The sequence below is a fragment of the Glycine max genome, chromosome 8 (genome assembly GCF_000004515.6).
Source record: "Glycine max cultivar Williams 82 chromosome 8, Glycine_max_v4.0, whole genome shotgun sequence".
NCBI lineage: Eukaryota > Viridiplantae > Streptophyta > Magnoliopsida > Fabales > Fabaceae > Glycine > Glycine max.
The window spans coordinates 6,937,426-6,960,854 of NC_038244.2; the positions used below are offsets into that span (position 1 = coordinate 6,937,426).

At 33.0% G+C, this 23,429-nt stretch overlaps 2 protein-coding genes across 2 annotated transcripts; both read left to right on the forward strand.

Moving 5' to 3' along the window:
* The first annotated feature begins 3,125 nt into the window (after nt 1–3,125).
* LOC100783944 (probable potassium transporter 17) lies at nt 3,126–8,562 on the forward strand. Its single transcript, XM_003531078.5, has 8 exons — nt 3,126–3,351; nt 3,457–3,685; nt 4,406–4,627; nt 4,743–4,793; nt 5,518–5,778; nt 6,599–6,651; nt 6,746–7,115; nt 7,532–8,562. The coding sequence occupies exons 1-8, from the start codon at nt 3,217–3,219 to the stop codon at nt 8,380–8,382; spliced, it is 2,172 nt and encodes a 723-aa protein (XP_003531126.1). The 5' UTR covers nt 3,126–3,216; the 3' UTR covers nt 8,383–8,562.
* Nucleotides 8,563–10,065: 1,503 nt separating this feature from the next.
* Nucleotides 10,066–22,915, forward strand: SOS1 (Na+/H+ antiporter). Its single transcript, NM_001258010.2, has 23 exons — nt 10,066–10,497; nt 11,861–11,911; nt 12,091–12,182; nt 12,833–12,910; nt 12,979–13,136; nt 13,327–13,428; nt 13,504–13,621; nt 13,888–13,940; nt 14,013–14,078; nt 14,597–14,641; nt 14,814–14,866; nt 15,527–15,711; nt 16,386–16,433; nt 16,565–16,672; nt 16,877–17,108; nt 17,449–17,751; nt 19,480–19,577; nt 19,777–19,908; nt 20,015–20,224; nt 20,308–20,514; nt 20,838–21,105; nt 21,294–21,598; nt 22,399–22,915. Exons 1-23 carry the CDS (start codon nt 10,275–10,277, stop codon nt 22,693–22,695), a joined length of 3,432 nt encoding a protein of 1,143 aa, NP_001244939.1. The 5' UTR covers nt 10,066–10,274; the 3' UTR covers nt 22,696–22,915.
* Nucleotides 22,916–23,429: the final 514 nt, after the last annotated feature.

A 23,429-nucleotide genomic window follows, 5' to 3' on the forward strand; every position in this document is an offset into this window, starting at 1 on the left:
ACACAATTAATTTTACATAATTTTATACTAATTAATATATATATATATATATATATATATATATATATATATATATATATATATATATATATATATAATGAAAAGTTCTGAAGAAAGAGAATTCGAAGTCTCTTATAATTCATATAGCTTTTTTTTTTTTTTATGCAGATAGTTCATATATTTAAAAGATAAAGTTAATTTATTTCTCCTATTTTAAAATCTAATAATTCATCTAATTAACATTCTATAAATCGAAATTGTAAAACATTTTGATAAATGAAAATGAATTAGCAACCGTGTGGCTTGCCCGTAACTACTTTCGTTTACTTTAATATATCTTGTACCCTCCATAAAGATTCAATACAGGCCAAAATTGAAAATTATAACGCGTGGTTTTCTTTTGCTTCAGAATCATCAATCATGGAACTAAATAGTCCTCAAAATAAAATAGGTCTGTTAAACCTGCTTTTAAGCAGCAGAAAAATTTGACTTCAACAAAATGAAACAGTATTCAAAACAAGTTTGCTTATTGGATTTGTTAACAAATGGGCTTGGCCACAGTATATGTCTGGTGCTAAATATAAGAAAAAAATATTTAAGGTTTGAATTTATTAGATGTTCAGTTAAATTAGAATAATTTTACACCTGTTAATCTACATGCTCAATCGTTAAAAATAAAATTGTCCCTATAACTTATCATTTTACTCATGTAATATATTAAAAATAGAGTATCACTACCGAGTATTTTATGCACTGTATGAGTGTTTTTTAATTTAAGTAAAATACATAAAAATATATGAATTAAATACATTGATAATCATGAGAGAAATATCCATTAATAATTCAAATAAATAAGTGTCTTAAATTTAGGAAGAAAATAAAAGAATTTTAAAAATAAAAATTATTTTAAGAATATTAGTAACTGACATTTGAGATATATGGATATTTTTAAAAATATAATAATAAATGATACGTAATGGTAAAGCAAAGAGTCATACAAAGAAAAATACTAATACTATACTGGCTGTTTTTTCTTTGGAAATTCTATACAGGCTGTTTAATAACAAATATACATATTTACAATAAGAAATTTGATTAAAATTCTTTTAATTTTTTAAGTGATCATTTTATTATTTTTATAAAAAATATATAATATAAAATATATTTATTAAATTAAAATATAAATAATATTTAGTATATTATTAGTAATTAAAATTATGAAGATAATGCCTTGAAAAGATTATGAGTGTGATAAAGCGATTTCAGTCAAAATTAAAATCCTTTTCACTTTATTTTTTTTTATCTTTCATCCTTTTAGAAGATTGTTTTTTGGACGCATCTGAGGCGCAAAATAATGGACTAGCCTCTAATTCTTAGAAGGTTACAATCCACTGTATTGTTTTGTTAATCATATTATTAATACAAAATATTCATCAATTTTATTGATATTTATTAAAAAAATCTGATTGATTAATTTTAATAAAAAGATTTCTCTAAATTTAATCAAAATAATGGACTAACCTCTTAATTTTTTTTTTTCTATCTTAAGATTTAGGAACCAAATCCATACCACTTCAACCAGCAACTATTGTTAATGAGGGAGGATTTCAATAGTTTAATGACAGAGGATTCCAGGAAAAACGGAATTGACGAATACAGAAAAAATTCATTAAACGACAAAGGGTTAGGCCCTTGTTGTCACAAAGTGGGGGTGGGGACTGCCGAACTGGGTAGCTTGGAAAACGGAAACATACTTTTTCAAAAACTTTCTCAACAAACATTGGCAAAAGAATTTTTTAGCATGGAAGTCTTAATACATGAACGATACATTACTCCCATTGGACCAACAAGTTATTTATCTCCTTATCAAATTACAGGCAGCTTATCTGGCGGCCTCAGATTATTGATAGTAAGAGTTGTTATGTTAATGTAACAACTCCTACAATAACTCATGCATCACCTTCTATCTTTCCTTTTTATTTCATTCTCAATCCATTCATATATTTATTTGAGTGAGAATTTTTTTTTTATAGGTATCCCCATCATTCCTCTAGAGGATATCATTCTAACACAGGAGATCGTGACGACTAATCACCTTAATGTCATTCAATTCCAATTTTCATTAAATATAATATTAGTTACAAAAGCATTTGATATCAAGAAAATCTTACTTGAGTCAAATAAGATTATTATAAAGAATAAAATTTTATATTTTATTTTTGAGTATTTAATATAATTATGTATTATTATTGAAGGCATGGATCAATAATATGAGATTGTTTCGACTTAACCAATAATCTTGAATTGAGTTCTAATTATGTTACTATATTACATATTTGAAAAGAGAATTTTAGAAGAGAATTAAATAAGTTGAAACAATTCTATATAATTGATTCAAAATGTCAACATTTTTTATGTATGAATAAATAATTATTTTGGTCCTAAAATATAATTCATAGAGCCTGTTTGAATCTAAGGTTAGACGTGTTTTTAAGAGTTTATCTACTAAAAAATAATTTATATTTCTAGTAGAAAAAATGTCAAAAATACTAATGACTTATCCAAACAGACTCATTATCATTCATGTCTTTTAAAAGTATTAAAATTTAAAAAAACTCAAAGGACAATTATTACACTCTTTATCCAAAGTGACTATTCTTCCTTTTTTTTTACGTTTAAGCTAATATATATTGAACACATAATTAATAAAAAAAAAGTCACTAACAATACTATATACTCTTTCAATTTCTAATTATAAAATTATTTTCAAAAATTTGTTTATCCATTTTTATAATTTCTAGATATATTAACTTTTTTACATATTTTTATTTAATTATTCTATTTCCAAATATTAATTATAATAAATTAAATGAATAGAAATATAAAAAAAATAATTTTAAAATAATAGATCAAATAATTAATATATGTAATGCAATTAACTAAATCAGTATTTTTTCCGTGAATGAGTTGAAGTTGTTTTATAATTAGAAACCAGGAAGTACATATATAATCAATCATAAATATGTTATAATATCAATCCTTAATTTTTTTCATTAATTCCTAACATTACATACTTTATCCTTAATTACTTTACTTATATAGTGTTTTGAATTTCCTAATCAAGTGAATCTCTGTCTATAAAAGTAGTTACTACTGGCAGTGGGGTTGGTCAGGGTCTGCTTTGTGTGTCTACTCACACAGCACGAGGGCCAATCAATGGAAAGCCGTGTCCACCTCCCTTGCTCTAACGACGTCGTCGTCCACGTCAACGGCGACTCTGCTCCCGACGCTCGCCGGTTTCACCCAACCAACGATGCATTTCCCCCTCAACAACAACAACAACAGCATCAGGTTGGTTATATATTGTAACTTCAGTTTCAGTTTCACTGACCAGTAAATAGTTTCATGAACAACAATAACTAACATAACATGTTCGATGATGTTGGTGAGGTGCAGGAGCATGGGAAGGAAAGAAGGGGCAGTTTGGTTCTTGCGTACAAGACTCTTGGAGTGGTGTTTGGAGGACTTGTGACATCACCCCTTTACGTGTACCCTTCAATGCCACTCAAGTCTCCTACTGAAGATGACTATCTGGGCATCTACAGCATCATGTTTTGGACTCTTACTCTCATTGGGGTTGTCAAGTACGCCAACGTTGCCATTAGAGCTGATGACCACGGTGAAGGTACTAACTACTGCTATTACTACTACTACTTTCTTTCTCTTTAGATTCATGTTGGATCATTCAAAATCACGTTGAAATACTAGTTAGCGTAAGTTGAAGTTACGTGTTTACTTGCTTGGTCTCGAAGAATTGATTCTGAGTCAGAACTGACACTGAATCGAAGTAACTTTAGTAGTATTTACTTTGAATTAAAAACTTTATGCTGAATTTTGTTACTAACTTGGTTTTAGAATGAAAACATTCCAACACAAATCACTTCACTTTAAAATCAATTTGAACTAAAATTAATATGTTTGGTGACACATTTGTTATTGTTGGACGTGGATCTGCGAAGCAACTAATAGTTGCTTTTGCGTTATATTTGGCATGAATTTCTCATAAATGTCTAGCATGTTTGGAAAGTCATTGAAAATGGAGGAATCAAGTTGGGAATGTGAAAGCTATAACTATTAGCTCCCAAAAATTACATCTGAAATGTGAAACCAAACACGCTAGTGGATCCGCAAAGCGTCCTAGTGTTTGATGTGAATTTCTCTTAAACGTCAGTCTCTGATGCTAAGGCAAACACTTGAATCAATTTCATTCAAAATCAATTTTGCAATTCTTCAACCCCAAACCTAAATACACACTTCTACAAATTCGTTACTTTCTATTTCGTGGAATCTGATTCAATCCCCAAATGGCTTATTCACAATGACACTGAATCTGATTCAATCGCAGGTGGGACTTTTGCCTTGTACTCATTGCTTTGTAGGCATGTCAATATTGGGATCCTGCCCTCCAAGCATGTTGGTTTGAACACAACTAAGGACGTCCAAAAGAGTACTTCGCTTGCCAGATTCTTCCAAACAAGCGTGGTTGCTCGTAGGCTCTTGCTCTTTGTTGCTATGTTGGGTACTTGCATGCTTATTGGTGATGGTATACTTACGCCTGCAATTTCAGGTTTGGTGACAGGCTTTTTTTTCTTCCTTTTTTGCCACCTTTCAGAAAAGTTCGATGCCTTTTTTGTCTCTCTGAAATGGTTTTATTCAACTTTGCTTGATTTGTTTGTTTTCAGTGTTGTCAGCAATGGATGGACTAAGAGCACCTTTTCCTTCAGTTAGCAAAAGTAAGTTTTGGAGTTCGTATTATGGTTTTACTGTGACCCTGAGATTTTTCCGCTTCCATTTATGGAAACTGTCAACCTTATTGAACATGGTTAATTTGATGCTTTTGTTATTTTAAACAACGAAAGGTGGCAGTTTTTTTTTTAGGGAGGAATGGAATTTACTAAAGTATGGTATTTATGATGTAATGAATGATTCGTTTCCTAATTAAAAACTTTCCACTTTTAGTTACTTAAGATAATGTTAACAAAAGCCTTAATTTAATCAGATGCAAGCAGCAGAATAAACTAATACTTACATAATTCAAAGACAAAACATATGAATATTGCAGTATAAGAAGAGATATGGAAATATTGTTTATACCCTGTTTGACTTTCATTATCCTATCGGATACTATGTCCTTCACAAAATAGGAGGTGGACTTTCTTGCTCAGTTGCTCTGATTATGTTGAGCTTAAACAAGATGAACTCCTAAGTGTTTAGGGTTACTGTAAACTGCGATTACGTGCTTCTTGAAGTCTATCATGAATAATTTAATGATTTGAGTAACAATTTATATGATGAAGCTGTTTGATAAGTAAAGAAGGTACGTTAAAACTAATAAAACCATCAAAGGAAGCTTTTTTTCCCCTTATCATAAGGCATATTTAGAGTTGGTCTGAGTATACAATTCACTCTTCTGGTTTATAACATTCTAATTTCTGTTTTTTGCATATGCTGCTGCAGCGCTAGTGGAAACACTCTCTGCAATTGTTTTGATCGTTCTGTTCTTGTTGCAAAAGTTTGGCACATCCCGTGTTAGTTTCCTCTTTTCTCCAATAATGGGTGCATGGACGCTGAGTACCCCACTTGTAGGAATTTACAGCATCATACACCATTATCCTAGCATATTTAAGGCTTTATCTCCCCACTATATATTCCGTTTCTTTTGGAGAAATGGAAAATCTGGCTGGCTTTTACTTGGTGGTACTGTCCTTTGCATTACAGGTATGTATCTTATCTCTTTGTACATGATATACTTTGATGGACATAAAAGTGATGAATTTATCTCAGAAGGAACCCTTAGTTTCCCTGTCAAATCATATTATAAGTCCTCGTGCTATATTCTAGTACTTGCAGTAGGTGAAGATTATGGGCTAGATAATGTTGCTACATGAGAATTGTGCAAAAGAGAATCTTGGCACAGTTGTTAGGATTGCACTATTTGGCAAGCCAACATTTTGTATCATGTAATGAATTGCAAATGGGTACATGTATGAAACAGTGCAATTCCATATTGATACTAATTACACAATTCTCTTCATTAATTTTCTTTTCATTTTGCTTTTCCTTCAGCAATTGTCATCAGAGAAATTGATAAGTCAAATAAGCTTAAACTGCTAAATGAAAAGGAATGCTACCGAATGCACTCTACTTGATCACTTCATTTATATGATATATTTCTAGGTATTTTCCATTATGTCATGAATCTTACAAATTAATATAATATACAATTCATAATAAGATTCAATAAATGTAAAACTCATGATTCAAAAATCAGCTTGGTGATTCAAAATTTGAATCACGATTTGATAACCTTAGGGAGCCACTAGAACATGTCCAAACACTTGATGGTGGGAAGATTCTTTAGAAGAACAAGCTAGTTTATTTGTTGTTCTGACTTCTAATATAAATACATTGATCTCTTAGTTTTAAAGTTTGATTACTTTCAAACGGCATGGGAAGATTCACCTTTCTTTAAATGGATATGCTTACATATCACAGTACATGTTTTTTCTGTATGTGCTTAATTTCTTCTCTTTGACAGGTTCTGAGGCAATGTTTGCTGATCTTGGTCATTTCAATCAGAAGTCCATTCAGGTTTAATTTTTTGGTCTGTCTTTCAAGGTCGTTTTTTTTTTTCCAGCTGGTTATTATCTTATCTTCTTTTCTTCTTTTGTTATTTTGGTAACAGATAGCTTTTCTATTCACAATCTACCCATCTTTAGTTCTGACTTATGCGGGACAGACAGCATACCTGATCAAGCATCCCAATGATCATGATGACGGCTTCTACAAATTTATACCAACTTCAGTTTACTGGCCTATCTTTGTCATTGCCACTTCTGCTGCAGTTGTTGCTAGCCAGTCCTTAATATCAGCTACCTTTTCTGTAATCAAGCAATCTGTAGTGCTGGATTATTTTCCTCGTGTTAAGGTTGTCCACACATCTAATAACAAAGAAGGAGAGGTTTACTCCCCTGAAGTGAACTACATCCTGATGATCCTTTGTGTTGCTGTGATACTTATTTTTGGAGATGGAAAAGATATTGGAAATGCTTTTGGTATGTCTGTTTCTAATGCCATTTGTTTGCTTACATAGCCTTAAATAGTAACCACCTGATTAAGAAAAAAGATTCCCATTTTATTCACATCATGAACTACTACAACAGTTTTTGGGTCACCCGTTTTGAATTTGAAATTAATCAATGATACATTATAGATGATTTTGTGAGTTACAAGTAGGTCTAAGTATAATAAATGGGGGGTAAACAAGCTATTCTGTAATCAATATTCGGGCAGTTTTCTCAATCATAAATTTTTTATCAACTGTAACAGTTTCATATCTCTACAAATAGATATATAGCTTTGGCCATATCATATGGTGGCCTTAGACTTGCTTCTATTTAGTAATTGGAACTATTTAGTATCTACCAGCAGTCTTTGCAATTTTCTGATAGTGGTATAACATTTATTGCAGGTGTTGTTGTGAGCATAGTTATGCTTATCACCACTATATTACTCACATTGGTGATGATCATGATATGGAGGACTCCTGCTATACTGGTTGCCCTATACTTTGTTGTATTTTTTGTGATGGAAGGGGTTTATGTCAGTGCCGTTTTCACTAAATTTGCTGAAGGTGGATGGATTCCTTTTGCCATATCACTTATCCTTGCTTTCATCATGTTTGGTTGGTTTTATGGTAGACAAAGAAAGATTGATTATGAGTTAACCCACAAGATAACCTTTGAGAGACTTGAAGAGCTTTTAGCTGACCGCAGTGTTCAAAGGGTTCCTGGGCTATGCTTCTTTTATACCAACATTCAAGAAGGCCTAACTCCTATTCTTGGACACTACATAAAGAACATGAAATCCCTTCACAAGGTCACAATATTCACTACTCTTAGATATTTGTTAGTCCCCAAGGTTGCTCCACATGAGAGGATTGTCATCAAGAAATCGAATCTCGAAGGTGTATATTGCTGTGTGATTCAGTATGGCTATGCAGATGCTTTAAATTTAGAAGGAGATCATTTTGTTAATCAAGTCATCACTAGTTTGACACAACATATACAGAACTCTCCTGACAAGCTTTCATCTGATTCTCGAGAGATTGAAGAGACTTCATACTTAGAAGAGGCAAGGTGTGCAGGGGTAGTTCATGTTCGTGGAAAGACAAAATTTTACATTGGCCTGAACTGTGGCTGGTTTGATAAATTTGTGCTTAGATTTTATGAAGTCATGCACAATAACTGTAGATCTGCCTTGCCTGCTCTAGGGGTTCCACCACAACAACGGATTGAAGTTGGAATGCTATACGAGGCTTGAAGATTCAGTAGTTTCACTTGCTCATACATACGAACATTAGAGAGGGTAAAAAATAAACAAGAGCAATAGGTTTCCTGTATCAACAAAGATCCTGCAAATAGGCTAAATCATATTCATGTAAACTGCTCAAGTTGTGATTGTTTTGACAGAAACAAAAATAGCAGAATTACTCTTTTCTTATATACACATTTCAGTTTAAGATAATTAACCAAAGTAAAGATTAATCAAGTGGATAAAAACAATTATGTTGTTAGTGACTATTTTAGTTAATTATTTTAAATTCAAAAACATTTATTTGATAAAAATGAATCTAATAACATGTTCTATGTGTAGAAACTAGTGCTGCAGTCCTATGAAGAGATTTATTTTCTTACAAAAGCCTTAGCATGTTCTTGTGTCAATTTCGTTTTTTGTAAAAATTAATGTGTTGAAAAAGTTTACCACCCATTTATCCACGAGCAGGTCCAGAGCTTACTCCCTAGTTTAGTCTAGCTTAATTTAGTAATTTTGATACGTCAAAATAGAGTTCGGCTCTTTTCCCGTTAATAGTAACAAATTATTTTAATTTATGGCAGGAATTACGTATAGGATAGGTTATTCTATTTTCAAAATAACAATACTCTAACATGTGTTGATAGTGATTTATTTACATCATCAATGTAGACGGAAATTAATTATTTGCATCCTCTTTAGTATAAGTGGGGATGAATTACTTTGGCCTAAGTGCAATTGCAAGGCCAAGATAGCTTATGCACAAAGTTGCTTTGCAAAAAAAGTGTTGTTGCTTTGCAAATAAAGTTTGATGAAACATGTAACATGTGGTGCATGAATGATAACATGCTTGAGTGGTATCATATATTTGAGAGATTATGATGCTTAAGACGGCCACAACACAAACAACCGACCGTCAAGAATAACAAAATTTTATGCTTGACTCAAGATAATATTAGATAATATTCACTTTCATGTAACATTATCTTGACATGAAAGTTAACACGAATCCTAATAAAATTTTATTATTATTATTTTGACTTTTAATATATTTTTTCCTTGACTTTTTATGAAATTTGAAAACTTGTTTTTATCCTTGACTTTGTAAAATGATATTTAGTTTAAGAGTTTAATGATTATGCACTGATGTTATAAAATAGTTTTATATTATTATAAATTATTTTTTATGTAACTTTTAAAATAATTATTATAAAAATCAACAATCTTAAATTGAGATTGAATAATGGTATAATTTTTTTTACACAGTATAATTCTTTTTCTCTTATTTTAATTCATATTAAGTAGTACTGTAAGGAGAACATTTAAAATTCCAATTACTAAAGTGGTATTATTAATTGATTATGGTCCCCAACCTAGGATTTGCAACTTATTGCAAGGAGGAAAATGAAAAAAAAATAGTCTATATATATTAAAATAAGTATTATTTTATAAACATTATGATTTTTTTTACAAAATTAATAAGCTTAATATTGTATTAAAAAAATTAAAAGAGCACTTATTAAGTATTAATGTAAAATAATAATTAATGTTATATTAAAAATCAAATATGATATTTATTATATGATAACTTTTTTCCAAATATTACACTTATTTTGATAAGAAGTTTAAAAAAAAATCTGTCTGATAGTACAAGTAGCCATCTGAGTTCTGAACGGTTCTAGTCAACGAACGCTCAATCACCGCTGCTTTGTTTTTTGTTTTGTCGCGTACGACGTTACCACTGTTCATCCAGGAGCTAGATTCCAACACTCAAAAAACAACAAAATGTTGCCGCATCCTTCGCTTTCTCTATTGCACGTGTCTCAGTCTCTTGTTGATCCAAACACCTGAACCTGATAATACCAACTTCCCTGTTCCATCTCTGATTACTACTGCTGCAAATGGAGGAAGAACAACAACAACAACACCTTTCTCTTTCCATTTCACTTTCTGTTGTCTCTGCTGCTTCTTCTTCATCAGAGGAGAATTCCAATCCATCAGATGCAGTGATCTTCTTTGGTCTGAGTTTGGCTCTGGGGATTGCTTGTAGGCACCTCTTGCGTGGGACCAGAGTCCCTTATACTGTTGCCTTACTCATTCTTGGCATTGCACTTGGATCCATAGGTCCTATTCCTTCCCTACCCTTCTCTTTTTCATCATATTATTGCTATTACTGTTATTGTTAATATTGATGGTTTACTTTCTAGAATGAACCACTTAGCCTTGTGGATTTCTATAGCTGGGTTTGATGTGATTACGGTTTAAGAGCAAGGAAAAAGACGGATTTTTTAGTGTCAAAAGGCATCTGGAAGTGTTGACTTTCTATATAAGAACAGAAACTGAAAGGAGAAATTTTGATACACACCCTCTGAACTCCTCAACTTTCTCGTTTTAGTCAAACAATAAGGATCAAATTTAAACGAACTGGGATGTTGAAAAAAATGTTTTTTTGTCTTTTGTTTTTGTTTTTCGATCCCAATCATATTCCTATACCAACATCATGCCGTGGTGGCATTATTTCACCATGTTTGGAGAGGCAAAAAGGATATTTGAAAGCAAAGGGAAGTGAATAGGAAACGGATTTCTCTTTTCTCCTTTTTTATATATAATCTACTGTTTGATCAAAATCCAAAATAGGAAATGAATAGTTTATAGTGGATCTTTCATAATTTCTTGATTCTATATATACATCATTTGTTTTATTCTAATCTGATCGTTTTGAGCTTCTTTTTTGAAGTTCCAACCAAGGACGCATGCATACATCAAACATATTTCAGAAGATCAAGATATATTGGAAATCAAATTTCAAAATAAATAACCATGGGAATTCAATATAGATTAGACTTGATATTTTCATAGAATCCTTTTGGAATTTACTGTCTCTTATTGTTTAAACTGGTTATATTCATAACCATCTAAGCTAATGCTCACACCCTTAAAAGTATCATAGTTATATTCATAGATTAGACTTCAAAGACTTGGAAAATGTTGTCAGCATTTTTTCTTTAGGCATAAGTTTTCTCAACACCGCCCATGTTTTTCATAGCTGGTCCCAAGCCTGGGCAAAGGAGGAAGGTTGTGTTAGGCCCTCACATCCAACATAAAACTTGCTATTATACCAAACATGGATAGGTTTTGCAGAAAGTATTATACTTGTTCCATGTTGATTATCATTTCTATTTATAGTTTTGCCTCATTCTTTGTCACATTAGACATTACTTGTGTCTGTGAAAACTTCCCTACTATTGGAAAATGTTGCACTTCCCAGTTCAAATCCTGGGAATGGAAAATATTCCAAAGAAATTGGCATTTCCTAGTTTTCTCAGAGATGGAAAACTATTACCTGCCAATCTATGTGACAGCCCTTTTTTGCGTTTCCATACTATATAGGCTTTTGTTTATTTAACATTTATAGAACATATTCCATTTATTTAATTTTTAATTATTAATTATTTACTTGACTCGTTAATGGTGAATTTCTAAACAGAATATGGTACTCATCATCGGCTGGGAAAGATTGGGGATGGAATTCGTATTTGTAAGTTTGTTCAATTTTTATTCCAGTTATTTTGAAAATTATGTACTTGCCAATAAAAGAAAAGAAGGAAAAGGCTTTTTTCATTGTACAGCTTTGGATGTGTTTCAACCTAAGAAGCTTTGATCTTCACTGGTTCTTGTTTAAAAACAATTGAAGTGATTGATATTTTTAATATGCAGGGTCAGAGATTGATCCAGATCTTCTTTTAGCTGTTTTTCTTCCTGCTCTCCTTTTTGAGAGCTCATTCTTAATGGAAGTTCACCAAATTAAGGTTTCTTTTCTTGGATTCTTCTATGAGTACAATTTGAGTTATAAAGTGATGTTGCCTTTCTGTTATGATAGTTCTATCTAATATATGCATGCAAGCATTGGCATATTCTTGCATTATTGTGTGCAGGCCCATTCAATTTGGTATGCATATTCAGTATATAAACTCTTGCCTACTTATTAGTAATTTTTGTTTGCTTTGGTGACTTTTCTAGATGTATGCTGTTGTGTTTGTCTGCTTTCTAAATTCCACAAAGCCCCAGCTGCCAACATGTTCACAATTAAGCATCACCAATAGTGTGAAACTTGAACAAAATAATCCAAATGCCGTGCAAAATCTAACCAAGAAGCCATATAAACTAAAGGAGACCAACATGAAAACTGTGCTAGAAACTAACAATTCTAAGTCAAATATCAATTATTTTGAAATCTTTAATGCACAAAAGGAGACTAAATAACTCTATTTCATACAATTATCAGTATTCCCAAATGAAAGATGAAGAAATTAAATCAACAAGATCAGACATAGCTAGCATTTAACACTGCTAAACAGGGAGCAGACATGATGTTTTTTTTATAAAAATATAAGCCATTGACTATTATTTATAAGATGCCTGATGTTGCATCACAATATGTATTTTGGACTGAATGCAGAGGTGTCTTGCACAAATGATCTTACTAGCTGGCCCTGGTGTTGCGCTTTCTACTGTTTGTCTAGGAGTTGTTTTAAAGGTACGTGAATCGATGTGTTTAGATTTCATTGTTTGTTATACGATTATAGCTCATTTGTCACAATACAGCTTACTTTTCCGTACAACTGGAGTTGGAAAACATCACTGTTGCTTGGAGGACTTCTGAGTGCTACTGATCCTGTTGCTGTTGTGGCTTTGTTGAAAGATCTTGGTGCCAGCAAAAAGCTAAGCACGATAATTGAAGGGGAATCCTTGATGAATGATGGGTATTTTTAGTATCCTTTGCTCTTCTTTAACTAACATCTACTCTTCAAATGAATTTCTGTTTTGCCAAATGAATCTAGGTTCTAAGAAGTGGCTCAAAGCCTTGAATGTGTAGAATTACTGTTTCTGCATGTGATGGTTTTTTAAATGTATTTTATTTTTTGAAAAAAATTATTCTTCATTCTTGTCCAGGACTGCTATTGTGGTTTATACTCTTTTCTATCGGATGGTTCTTGGAGAGACCTTCAATTGGGTTGCTATAATCAAATTTCTAGCACAAGTCTCACTTGGAGCGTAGGTTTCACCTTCTTCTTTGTTGCACTAGTGGTGAAAATTATCTTTGCTCATGTGACTGTTTGCTTGGTCCAGTGTAGGAATGGGTCTTGCTTTTGGGATTGCATCTGTTTTGTGGCTTGGGTTTATTTTTAATGATACAGTGATTGAGATTGCTCTAACATTTGCTGTTAGCTACATTGCTTATTTCACTGTAAGTACCCTTCAAACTTGAAATCATCTTTTAGTAAATTTAGAGATTATATTTGTATTTTGAATACTTACACAAGTAGGATGTATTGGTTTTTGGTATTATAATCCTAATTTCTTGGATGTCTTGTGGTAAGATGAGAGATTATAACCTTAAGATGAGAGATTCTATTGAAATTGTATGACCATATTTGGTTTTTGTTCTTGGGTGTTATTTTGAATTACTTCAATCTTGAGCACAGATAAATGGATGGTCAAAATCTTTTGCAGGCTCAGGAGGGTTCAGGTGTTTCTGGTGTCTTGACGGTGATGTCTTTGGGAATGTAAGTTGACCTTTAGTAAAAAAAATGTCTATTACCCATTTTGGAAATCTAGTTATTCAAATCTTTCTACAGGTTCTATTCTGCATTTGCAAGAACAGCTTTTAAGGGTGAAAGTCAACAAAGCTTACATCACTTTTGGTATGCCTTTTTTACTTGTCCTTGTGTATATAAATTAAAATCATTGTATGAGTTTTCTTTTTTTTAATTTCCAGTGTTGCACTCAATATAATGGCAATAAAAGAAAGGGATTTTTAGTTCTATGTGGAACATTAAAGATATATTTTATTGGCTCCCCTCCCTCTCCCTGGATATTCTTACAGTTCAAGGGTTCTAGTCTCTTTGTGTGTTTTGTTTCATCTAATGCTTCATCTAAGGGTCCTATACACTGTATCATAATAACTGTAATTACAATTCATGTCTGTTTGTCCTGTCTGTCTCTTTTTGTTTTTTTTGTCTTATTACTATCTCTATAAAGACACAAGAAAACAAAAAATCTGACTCTAAGCCAAAAGCCTAAAACAGTTAATCATTGTATGCCTTGTTGCTGCAACAAGGTCACACCTTAGATTTTCCATATGAAATCTCCTCATTTTCTGTATTTATATTTTGTAGTCAAAATGTAATTGTGTTTTAATCCTTTATTTATTTTTCTCCAGGGAAATGATCGCTTATATTGCTAATACCTTAATTTTCATTTTGAGGTAAGAGCTTAGTTGGAATCTTCAATCATAATCTATTGACATAACTTGTGAAACAGGCTTTTAATGCATCTGTGTTAAAAAAAAATAGAAAATATGTTTTCTGGTTGAACAAATGTAGGACAATCTTACTAGTATATCACTTTCATTAATAGTTTCTTATATCTTTTTGCAGTGGAGTTGTTATAGCTGAAGGAATACTTGGTGACGAAAATGTTTTCTATCATGGTAGTATTACTTGAAGAATCACTTTATATATTCTCTTATTTTTTGCACTATGCCATGGATTATATTCTTAGTTTTTGTTTAATTGGGAAAATCTGTACCATGAAGTATATTGAATGCAAGTACATGAAAATAATGGGAGTTCATTGCAATCTTGTATTACTTTGCTGATGAATTTTAATTATGCTGAAGAAAGCTGTATTTCATATTTTGTATCTACGAGTTATTGGGAGGGGGGAATTGGCAAGCCCATGCAGTTCAAAATAAAAATGGTAGAATTTCTTCAAATTTTTACCTTTTAATCATATATCCTTGGACTATGTCTTCCATAATGTTACTGTGCATGAGAGCTCTTGCACACATCTTCTCATGTTATAAGGATTTTAATCTCAGGATTGAAATTGATAAATAATTTGTGTTTTACTTCTTGGTTTCCCTCTAGTAACAAACCTTATTCAATGAGAGAGGCCTATGAAAGTTGGAAAGAAATAACTATGATGATTATGTTCTTCTCAAAGAAGCAGCAATAACTTAATTTCAATGCTTTGATATGCTTACATTTTCTAGAAGCTCTTGCCAATATCGCTTGCCTTTTTATGTTGTTTAAGCACTCATGTTTGTGAAGTTTAAAAGAGTGACTGCAAAGTATTGGGTCTGTTTTAGGAACATCATGGACCCACCTCTTGCTTCTCTATGCATATGTTCAAGTGTCCCGGTGCATTGTAGTCGGAGCATTATTTCCCTTTCTAAGATATTTTGGATATGGTTTGGATTGGAAAGAAGCTATTATTCTCATCTGGTCAGGACTGCGAGGCGCAGTTGCCTTGGCACTTTCCTTATCAGTTAAGGCAAGTATTCATTGACTAATGATGCATATTTATAGTGCTCCTTATTGATATAATTCTTCCCGGACATTGTACCTTATCATTGTTTACAAGTGAGATAGGTGCTGTTAAGATTTTTTTCTGATAAAAGGAAGAGCTTTTATTTTAAGGGAACTTAAAAAGAGAAAGGGCCATAAGTTAAACTCCTTTAACCAAGCAATGAAACTAACTAATCAAAGCTAAAAAGCAATGATAACAGTCATAAATTATAACTGATAATGGAATAGGAATAATGAGATATATTCATCTTCCCAATACATTAGGATTTGTAGAAGAAAAAGGAATACTTGCTACTGGAAAATGTGACAGAAATTAGCAGTTGTCCTTATGTGTTTGAAAGTTCCCTAAATTGTGGTCACCCTAGCCCACCTTAGTTGCGGCCTGTTTAGGGGCTGCAATCAAGGGTGGTGGTTTAGCCCCACATTGACTAGAGATATGGCTTAAAGAGAGCTTATAAAGCTTGGGCAGTCTTCACCTTACAAGCTAGTTTTGTGGGGTAGACTCAGGCTTTAAGCCCAAATTCTGAGATTATCCTTATCACGAGATCAAGTTTGTTTGGTCTGCAAATCAGAAATATCTCTTGTGATATTCATGTTCACATTTCCTAGTTTAATCTTTTAAATTTTTGGTTGGTTTAGCGTTCGGGTGGCAAATCATCTGAATTGACTCCAGAGACAGGAACACTGGTATGCTTTTCAATTTTTGATTAGTTTCAAATGCATGACTCTTCTAAAATTATGTAAGGTCATTGCAACCCAGAAATCCTTGATATCTTAATTGTCTTTATGAACTGACTCTATTGTTTTTACTTGTGCAGTTTGTTTTCTTCACTGGTGGAACTGTGTTTTTAACACTTATAATAAATGGTTCAACCACACAATTCATTTTACACTACCTTGGCATGGATAAATTGTCAGCTGCTAAGGTCAGGGTTCTTCTGATCTTCTATGTTCAACTTATGTTCTTGTTTTGAGAGACAAAATGTTTTGATATCTCATATTTGTAGTTCCCTAATGTTGTATAAATGCTTGTAAATTGATTCCAAATGAAAATATCTCTACATCACCTGTTTCTCTTCTTTCTGACTTATATTTGGTCTGGCCCTTGTGTTTTGTTTACGTAATAACAGAGACGGATCCTTAACTTCACAAAGTATGAAATGTTGAACAAGGCATTGGAGGCTTTTGGTGAACTTGGAGATGATGAGGAGCTTGGGCCTGCTGACTGGCCTACAGTGAAGAGATATATCTCCTGTTTAAATGACATTGAAGGTGAATGTGTTCACCCTCATGGAGCACCTGAAAATGATAGTAACCTAGATCCTATGAATTTGAAAGACATACGAGTACGCCTTCTGAATGGTATGGGAACTTTTACATTTGTTTCAGTCCTTAGAGTTGTGTAACTTAATAGTATTTCATTATTTGTGTCAAACTGTCAATTCTTAGTTTTTACAGCAGGAGGAACCTCATCAGGTCTGTACCTTGTGTTTCTGTTTGATTAACTGCTTCAAACATTCTAAATTTTTACAGTTCATTAATTTAGGTTAAAGTAAAGGAAAGACACATCATCATAAGACACTATGGAATCTGTAAAAATATTTTTTCACCTTCAGTTTTGTAGCATGCACAGTTGCAATGAAGGGTAGGGTTCGATTATATCAATATCATGCCTAATTTGAGAACTTATTGCTCATATTAGGTGTACAAGCTGCTTACTGGGAGATGCTTGATGAAGGAAGAATTTCTCAAACAACAGCTAATATCCTAATGCTATCTGTCGAGGAAGCAGTAGATTTGGCTTCATCTGAGCCTCTATGTGACTGGAAAGGTTTAAAATCTAACGTCCATTTCCCGAATTACTATAAATTTCTACAGTCCAGTATGTTCCCACCGAAGTTAGTTACGTATTTCACCGTGGAAAGGTTGGAATCTGCATGTTATATTTGTGCTGCATTTCTTCGAGCTCACAGAATTGCCCGACAACAATTACATGACTTCATAGGTATGAGTCTATCTCATTAGTTTGCCTATTTCTCTTTATCTTAATAATAATAATCCCAGTTTTCAACTTTTATTTCTTTTTACTTCATATCTTTTCCATTTTGTTTTCTGTCCTTACTAGCTGTGTTAACTTTTTTTTTTTTTTAATATCATTGTCAGTCATAGCACCATTCTTTCTTCTCAATTCTCTCTACTCTATATCCATGCTTCTCTATCTTTCTCTGGACCCTAACACCAACTCTGCCAAAATATTAAGTTGTTATGTGAAGGCTCATGATTTTCTTATATTTAACACACCCCTTTCTTAAAGGCCACTTGTGCTTGAAGCATGGACGTTATACATGCCTACCCTATCTTGTGTTAAAATTCAACTTTATTTAGAAGAATGGGGTACAGGGTTGAACATTTCACCATATTCATAGAATCTGTGATACTATGTCAATGACAATTCTCCTATGCTCTAAAGCTATTAGATAAAGGTTTATTATTGGTTTTAGTGATAAAACAAATTAATAGAGAAGAAAGGAATTCAAACAAATACAAAGGAAAAGATAACCTTCTCAACAAATAAAAAACAATGTAAAAGCTCTTATGAGCTATGCCCATATGGTAAGGATAGATGCAAACACGTGGTTCAGATAACCTTCTCAAAGAACAGTGTAAAAGCTCTATAGGAACTAGGCCCATATGGTAAGGATAGATGCAAACACTTGGTTCAGATAACCTCAACAAATTCAAAACAATGTAAAAGATCTTATGAACTAGACCTATATGGTAAGGATAGATGCAAACACATGGTTCCCACCATTGTGTAGTTTGGACAGAGTTAGATGTATGCAACCTTGCCCTCATGAGTGAAGAGGCTGTTCCCACAGTTAGAACCTTTTGACACCAGTTGCAAGGCAGCAACCTAACCTTTGGAATTTGATTTGAATTATATAAATATATAAAATGATGACAATTTTAAACTTGAAGTTTAATAAATAATTACTAGTAACCTTCTTTTGTTTCATACTTTTACATATTTACAATTTTTTTTTGTGGTTTTAATCTATTGGTTTTAGGGGTGTGCATTCGGTAGAATTGTTTTCTCCTTTCCCAATCCCCTTTGTTAGTTCTGTTAAATCCTTGCAGAGCTGTAAGATGTTTCACTTTCTCACTGTTTTACACTGGTTGCCATTCTCTAGAGTTGAAATAAACCATCGGGTTTGAGTTCCTCTTAGGTGTTCCATCAGCCTATGCTGTATAGCATGGCGACTGGATTATCCAAGCCATATCATGCCAATTTAAGCCATATTAGAGGTGTATCAGAAGCTGTGAAAATTAAAATATAAATTACATAATTTGATACTTCTTGGATAATGAATATGCATTTAAATGTACTGGATTTGATGCAATATGTACATGGATACTTTATATTTTCCACATATCAGTGATTCAGAGCTTCCCAGCTCATGGTGCATTTTTTTATGTCAGGTTTTTAAAATTTATGCTATATTTTCCACATATCAGTGGTTCAGAGCTTCCTCACATGGCACTATTTTCTAATTATTGTAGTACCTCTGGTACTATGTATCTTTTATTATCTAATTAATATATTTTTGGCCGTTCAAAAAAAACTATTTTCTAATTATTGTCTTCCTTTTAAATCTTTGTGTTTGTCAGATAACATTTTTTATATTATATTTAGGATCATTTGTATTAATTTTCTCTACATTTAATTCTGTAGGAGACAGTGATATTGCTTCTGCTGTCATCAATGAAAGTGTTGTGGAAGGAGAAGAAGCACGGAAGTTCCTAGAAGATGTTAATGTTACATACCCTCAGGTTTGCTAGTTAAATGTGACCTCTGATGTTTTCTATTTTTGTTTTAATGGATTCTACTTTAATTAAGCCTGTCAGTGTCAAATTGATTGGTCTTTTATCTCAATCAGTTTGTTGTGCGACAATTTTCTGGTTATGGTGTTAAAATGAACTTTTTTTCTCAAATTTTCTTTATTTAATACCATGAATGTCAAATTCTCAGGTTTTGCGTGTTGTAAAAACAAGGCAAGCAACATATGCAGTGCTAAATCATTTAATTGAATATGTTGAAAACCTTGAGAAGGCTGGGATATTGGAAGAGAAAGAGATGCTACAACTCCATGATGCTGTTCAGGTATCTTGTGATATTCATTCTTTCTGTTTATCTGTTATCTGATGGTTTGATATTATATGAATTATAATTGGGTGTTCATCTATTAATTGATTTATTTATTTTTCAGACTGATTTAAAGAAACTACTAAGAAATCCTCCTTTGGTTAAGCTTCCTAAAATAAGTAGTATCCATCCAATGTTGGGTGCTCTCCCATCTTCAGTTCGTGAATCACTTGCAAGTTGTACCAAGGAAATGATGAAATTGCGTGGTTTGACACTGTACAAGGAAGGTGCCAAATCAAATGGTATTTGGTTAATTTCTAATGGAGTGGTGAAGGTATTAAATTCTCAGTATAAGCTTAACATATTTCTCATTGCACACACAAAAGATGCATCTTTTGAAAATTTCTGTTTATCCAGTGGGAAAGCAAGATGATAAGAACCAAGCACTCTTTTAATCCTACATTTACGCATGGGAGCACATTGGGTATTTATGAAGTGTTGACTGGAAGATCATATATCTGTGATGTCGTCACTGATTCCGTGGTATTCTGCATTTTTCTTGAAGCTGATAAGATAAGATCATGTCTCAAAGCAGATCCTTTGACGGAAAAATTCCTGTGGGAGGTATGGTTACATTAATAGTTCATTAGTGCAATCACTGCTTTGACATTAACGGCTTCTGACTGCTTATGTCACTGCATTCTGAAATTCCAGCATGCATTGTCTATGAATTTCATCAAGTCCCTTCAGCTCAACAGGGATTCAGTTTTTTAGTTTCAAAGATGCGTCTTTTAAGATATGCTGTTTATTGAGGATAATATAGTTCATAAAGATATGTCTTGGTGTTTATTTTTGGTGCTGTTGAAGACATAGAAATGGTAGATGATCTAATTACTCTCAATTATCATTGGCCATGGTCTTACTCTTAAGTTTATCTTGATTTGCAGGAAAGTGCTATTTTCCTTTCCAAATTATTGCTTCCTCAGATATTTGAGAAACTGGGTATGCAAGATTTAAGAACTCTTATTGCGGATTCCGAGAGATCTCGAATGACCATATTCATAAGAGGGGAAACAATAGAAATTCCTCATCATTCAGTTGCCCTCTTACTAGAAGGATATGTCAAAACTCAAGGTCGTCAAGAACTGGTAACAGCACCAGCAGCCCTGCTTCCTTCACATGGGAATCTAAGCTTCCAAAATTTGGCAAGTTCAGGTATCTGATCGTATATGCTGTCTGTAATATTTTTTTCCCTGTCTAATACTGTTTACTTGAGTTTCCATTGGATGGTTTGGGAAATGCTAAGGCACAAGGAGGCAGAATTCAAGTGCAAATACCATAACTGGGCTTTGAAGCCTGATCATTTTGAATTTTGATCAAACTTGTACTTTCAATTGAACCAGGTTCTAAGGAAGCTAGTTTTATTCATCAACAAGGATCTAGTTATCTAGTTGAAACTACAGCAAGAGTAATTCTGTTTGACATTCCAGCACCTGAGGCTGATGCTGCTCTTGTTAGAAGGTCAAGTTCACTGTTATCACATGCCGGGGATCATCCTCATAGATCTTTCCGTCGAAAACATAGTGGTCTTATGAGTTGGCCTGAACATTTCTACAAACAAGACCATAAGCAGAGATCTGAAGGAGCTGGGCGACAAACCAATAGTTTATCTGCAAGGGCAATGCAGCTGAGCATTTATGGGAGCATGGTATGTCAATATAGAATAACATTAACTTCATTGAACAAAAATCTTTTACTTTTTCCAATTCTACATTCCAAATTTGATCGATTACTTAGTTCTACAAAGAATCTAGCTTTCTTGCAGGGTTTTGAAAGGAGAATCCACCTTATATTTGATTTTTCTTGCTTAAATCCATCCTAAATGCTTTAGTTGCCAATATATGCCCCAACAGTATTTGGTTGATTAGGCACTGAAACTTGTGGTTGGGGCATAATCAACCATACTAAATTTCACCTTCTCTTTGCCGGGTTGTGTATCTGGTGTAGCACAGATTACATATGTGCACAATTGAAGTTACTTGAAATAAGTTTATTGTTATCGCAATTTGAGTTGCCTAGTCTGTCAAACGGATTTTCCCAAGGTGAAATTACCTATAATGTGATTTTCTAATCAAGTGAGAGCTCTATCACCATAGTGTGTGGATTTACCTCTTTTTTTTGTGAACTCATGTTGTCTCTCAACCGAGAGTCTATGACTAATTTCTCGAGGTACTGAGGTTCATTTAAAAGGATAATCTCTTCCAACAGATGTTTTTCATAAACGTAGAAAATCAAATCCCTGACCATACACTTAAGAGACAATGTTATTTGTCAAGCATGCCACACCATATTGGTGTGTGTGGATTTACCTAGGCTCCATAAGATAACTGACTATAAGCAAACCTCAGTACCTCACTGACAATCTTAATTTTCTATTATGTTATTTGGCTTGCAGCAGAAATGTTAATCTTTATTTTATTTTTCCATTAATTAATTCTCATTTTCAAGGTGGACATCCCTCCCCGGAGTAGAAGTTTGTTAACCAATGATGGTAGACCACCTCATAGCTTGTCCTATCCAACCATTGTGTCACATCAAGGTCGTCCTCTTGTTTCAGTCAAATCAGAAGGAGCTGCAACTGCCAAGAAGGTCCATGAGGTCACAAGACATGTTACAAATCCACCTTCACAAAGCACAGAACGAAGACAGCATCACCATGGAGATAATTCAAGTGATGATTCTGGTGCTGAAGAAGAAGATATTATTGTGAGGATTGACTCACCAAGCACGCTATCTTTTCGCTAGTCTTCAGGGTGAAGAATCTTTTGTGATTATTTGTTTGTTGTGCAATAAATGGTGCCTCTGTATCACCAACATTGTACATTAGAACAAATAGGTGTATAGAATAGACCACGAGGCTGTATTTTATTTACAATAAACGTATTTGGAAATGGGTGTTATTACTTGAAGTTTTTTAAGTTGTACCAACATTGTTATAGAAATACAATACGTTTGAGTTTGGTAGACACTCTTCAATCACAAATCCCCTGGGAAGTTTTTCTCCATTTAAGTCATCCCACTTGTATCATATGTATAACATCCTAATTTCACCGTCAGCTTGTATGACTGATCCCATATATTTAAACTTACATGTGGTATGACGTTCTTTCCGAAACTTACTTTTGAGGCAAAATCCTCTTGTCTCTTGCTAAATTTGTAATGCACATACTCTGTCTTACTCCTATTTAAGCAAAAATCCTTTGTTATAGAAGGTAAAATGAAAATGAAACCATAAGTCCTTATATAAAGTATACTACTAAAACATATTTTTGTTGTGTTTTTTTCTTTTTCACCCCATCTTCCACATCGAAAATACATTATCATTGTAAATTTCCGTTAAAAGGGTATTTTGGGAATAATTCTTTTAAAGCACATGGGGTGTGAATAGCAATTATCTTCACATAATATTGAATTGGGGTAAAAATATACTACATAAAGAAGTCTTAAAAGAATGATAGAAGGATGGGGTATCATGCAGT

What these genes read in the sequence shown, in the direction of transcription:
- SOS1 (NM_001258010.2), top strand. Translation starts at nt 10,275, where the DNA reads ATGGAGGAAGAACAACAACAACAACACCTTTCTCTTTCCATTTCACTT. An exon ending in GTCTAGGAGTTGTTTTAAAG is followed by an intron (nt 12,911 to 12,978) that starts GTACGTGAATCG and finishes GTCACAATACAG; the next exon opens with CTTACTTTTCCGTACAACTG. An exon ending in CAAAGCTTACATCACTTTTG is followed by an intron (nt 14,079 to 14,596) that starts GTATGCCTTTTT and finishes ATTTTTCTCCAG; the next exon opens with GGAAATGATCGCTTATATTG.
- LOC100783944 (XM_003531078.5), top strand. Translation starts at nt 3,217, where the DNA reads ATGGAAAGCCGTGTCCACCTCCCTTGCTCTAACGACGTCGTCGTCCAC. An exon ending in AACAACAACAACAGCATCAG is followed by an intron (nt 3,352 to 3,456) that starts GTTGGTTATATA and finishes GGTGAGGTGCAG; the next exon opens with GAGCATGGGAAGGAAAGAAG. An exon ending in ACTTACGCCTGCAATTTCAG is followed by an intron (nt 4,628 to 4,742) that starts GTTTGGTGACAG and finishes GTTTGTTTTCAG; the next exon opens with TGTTGTCAGCAATGGATGGA.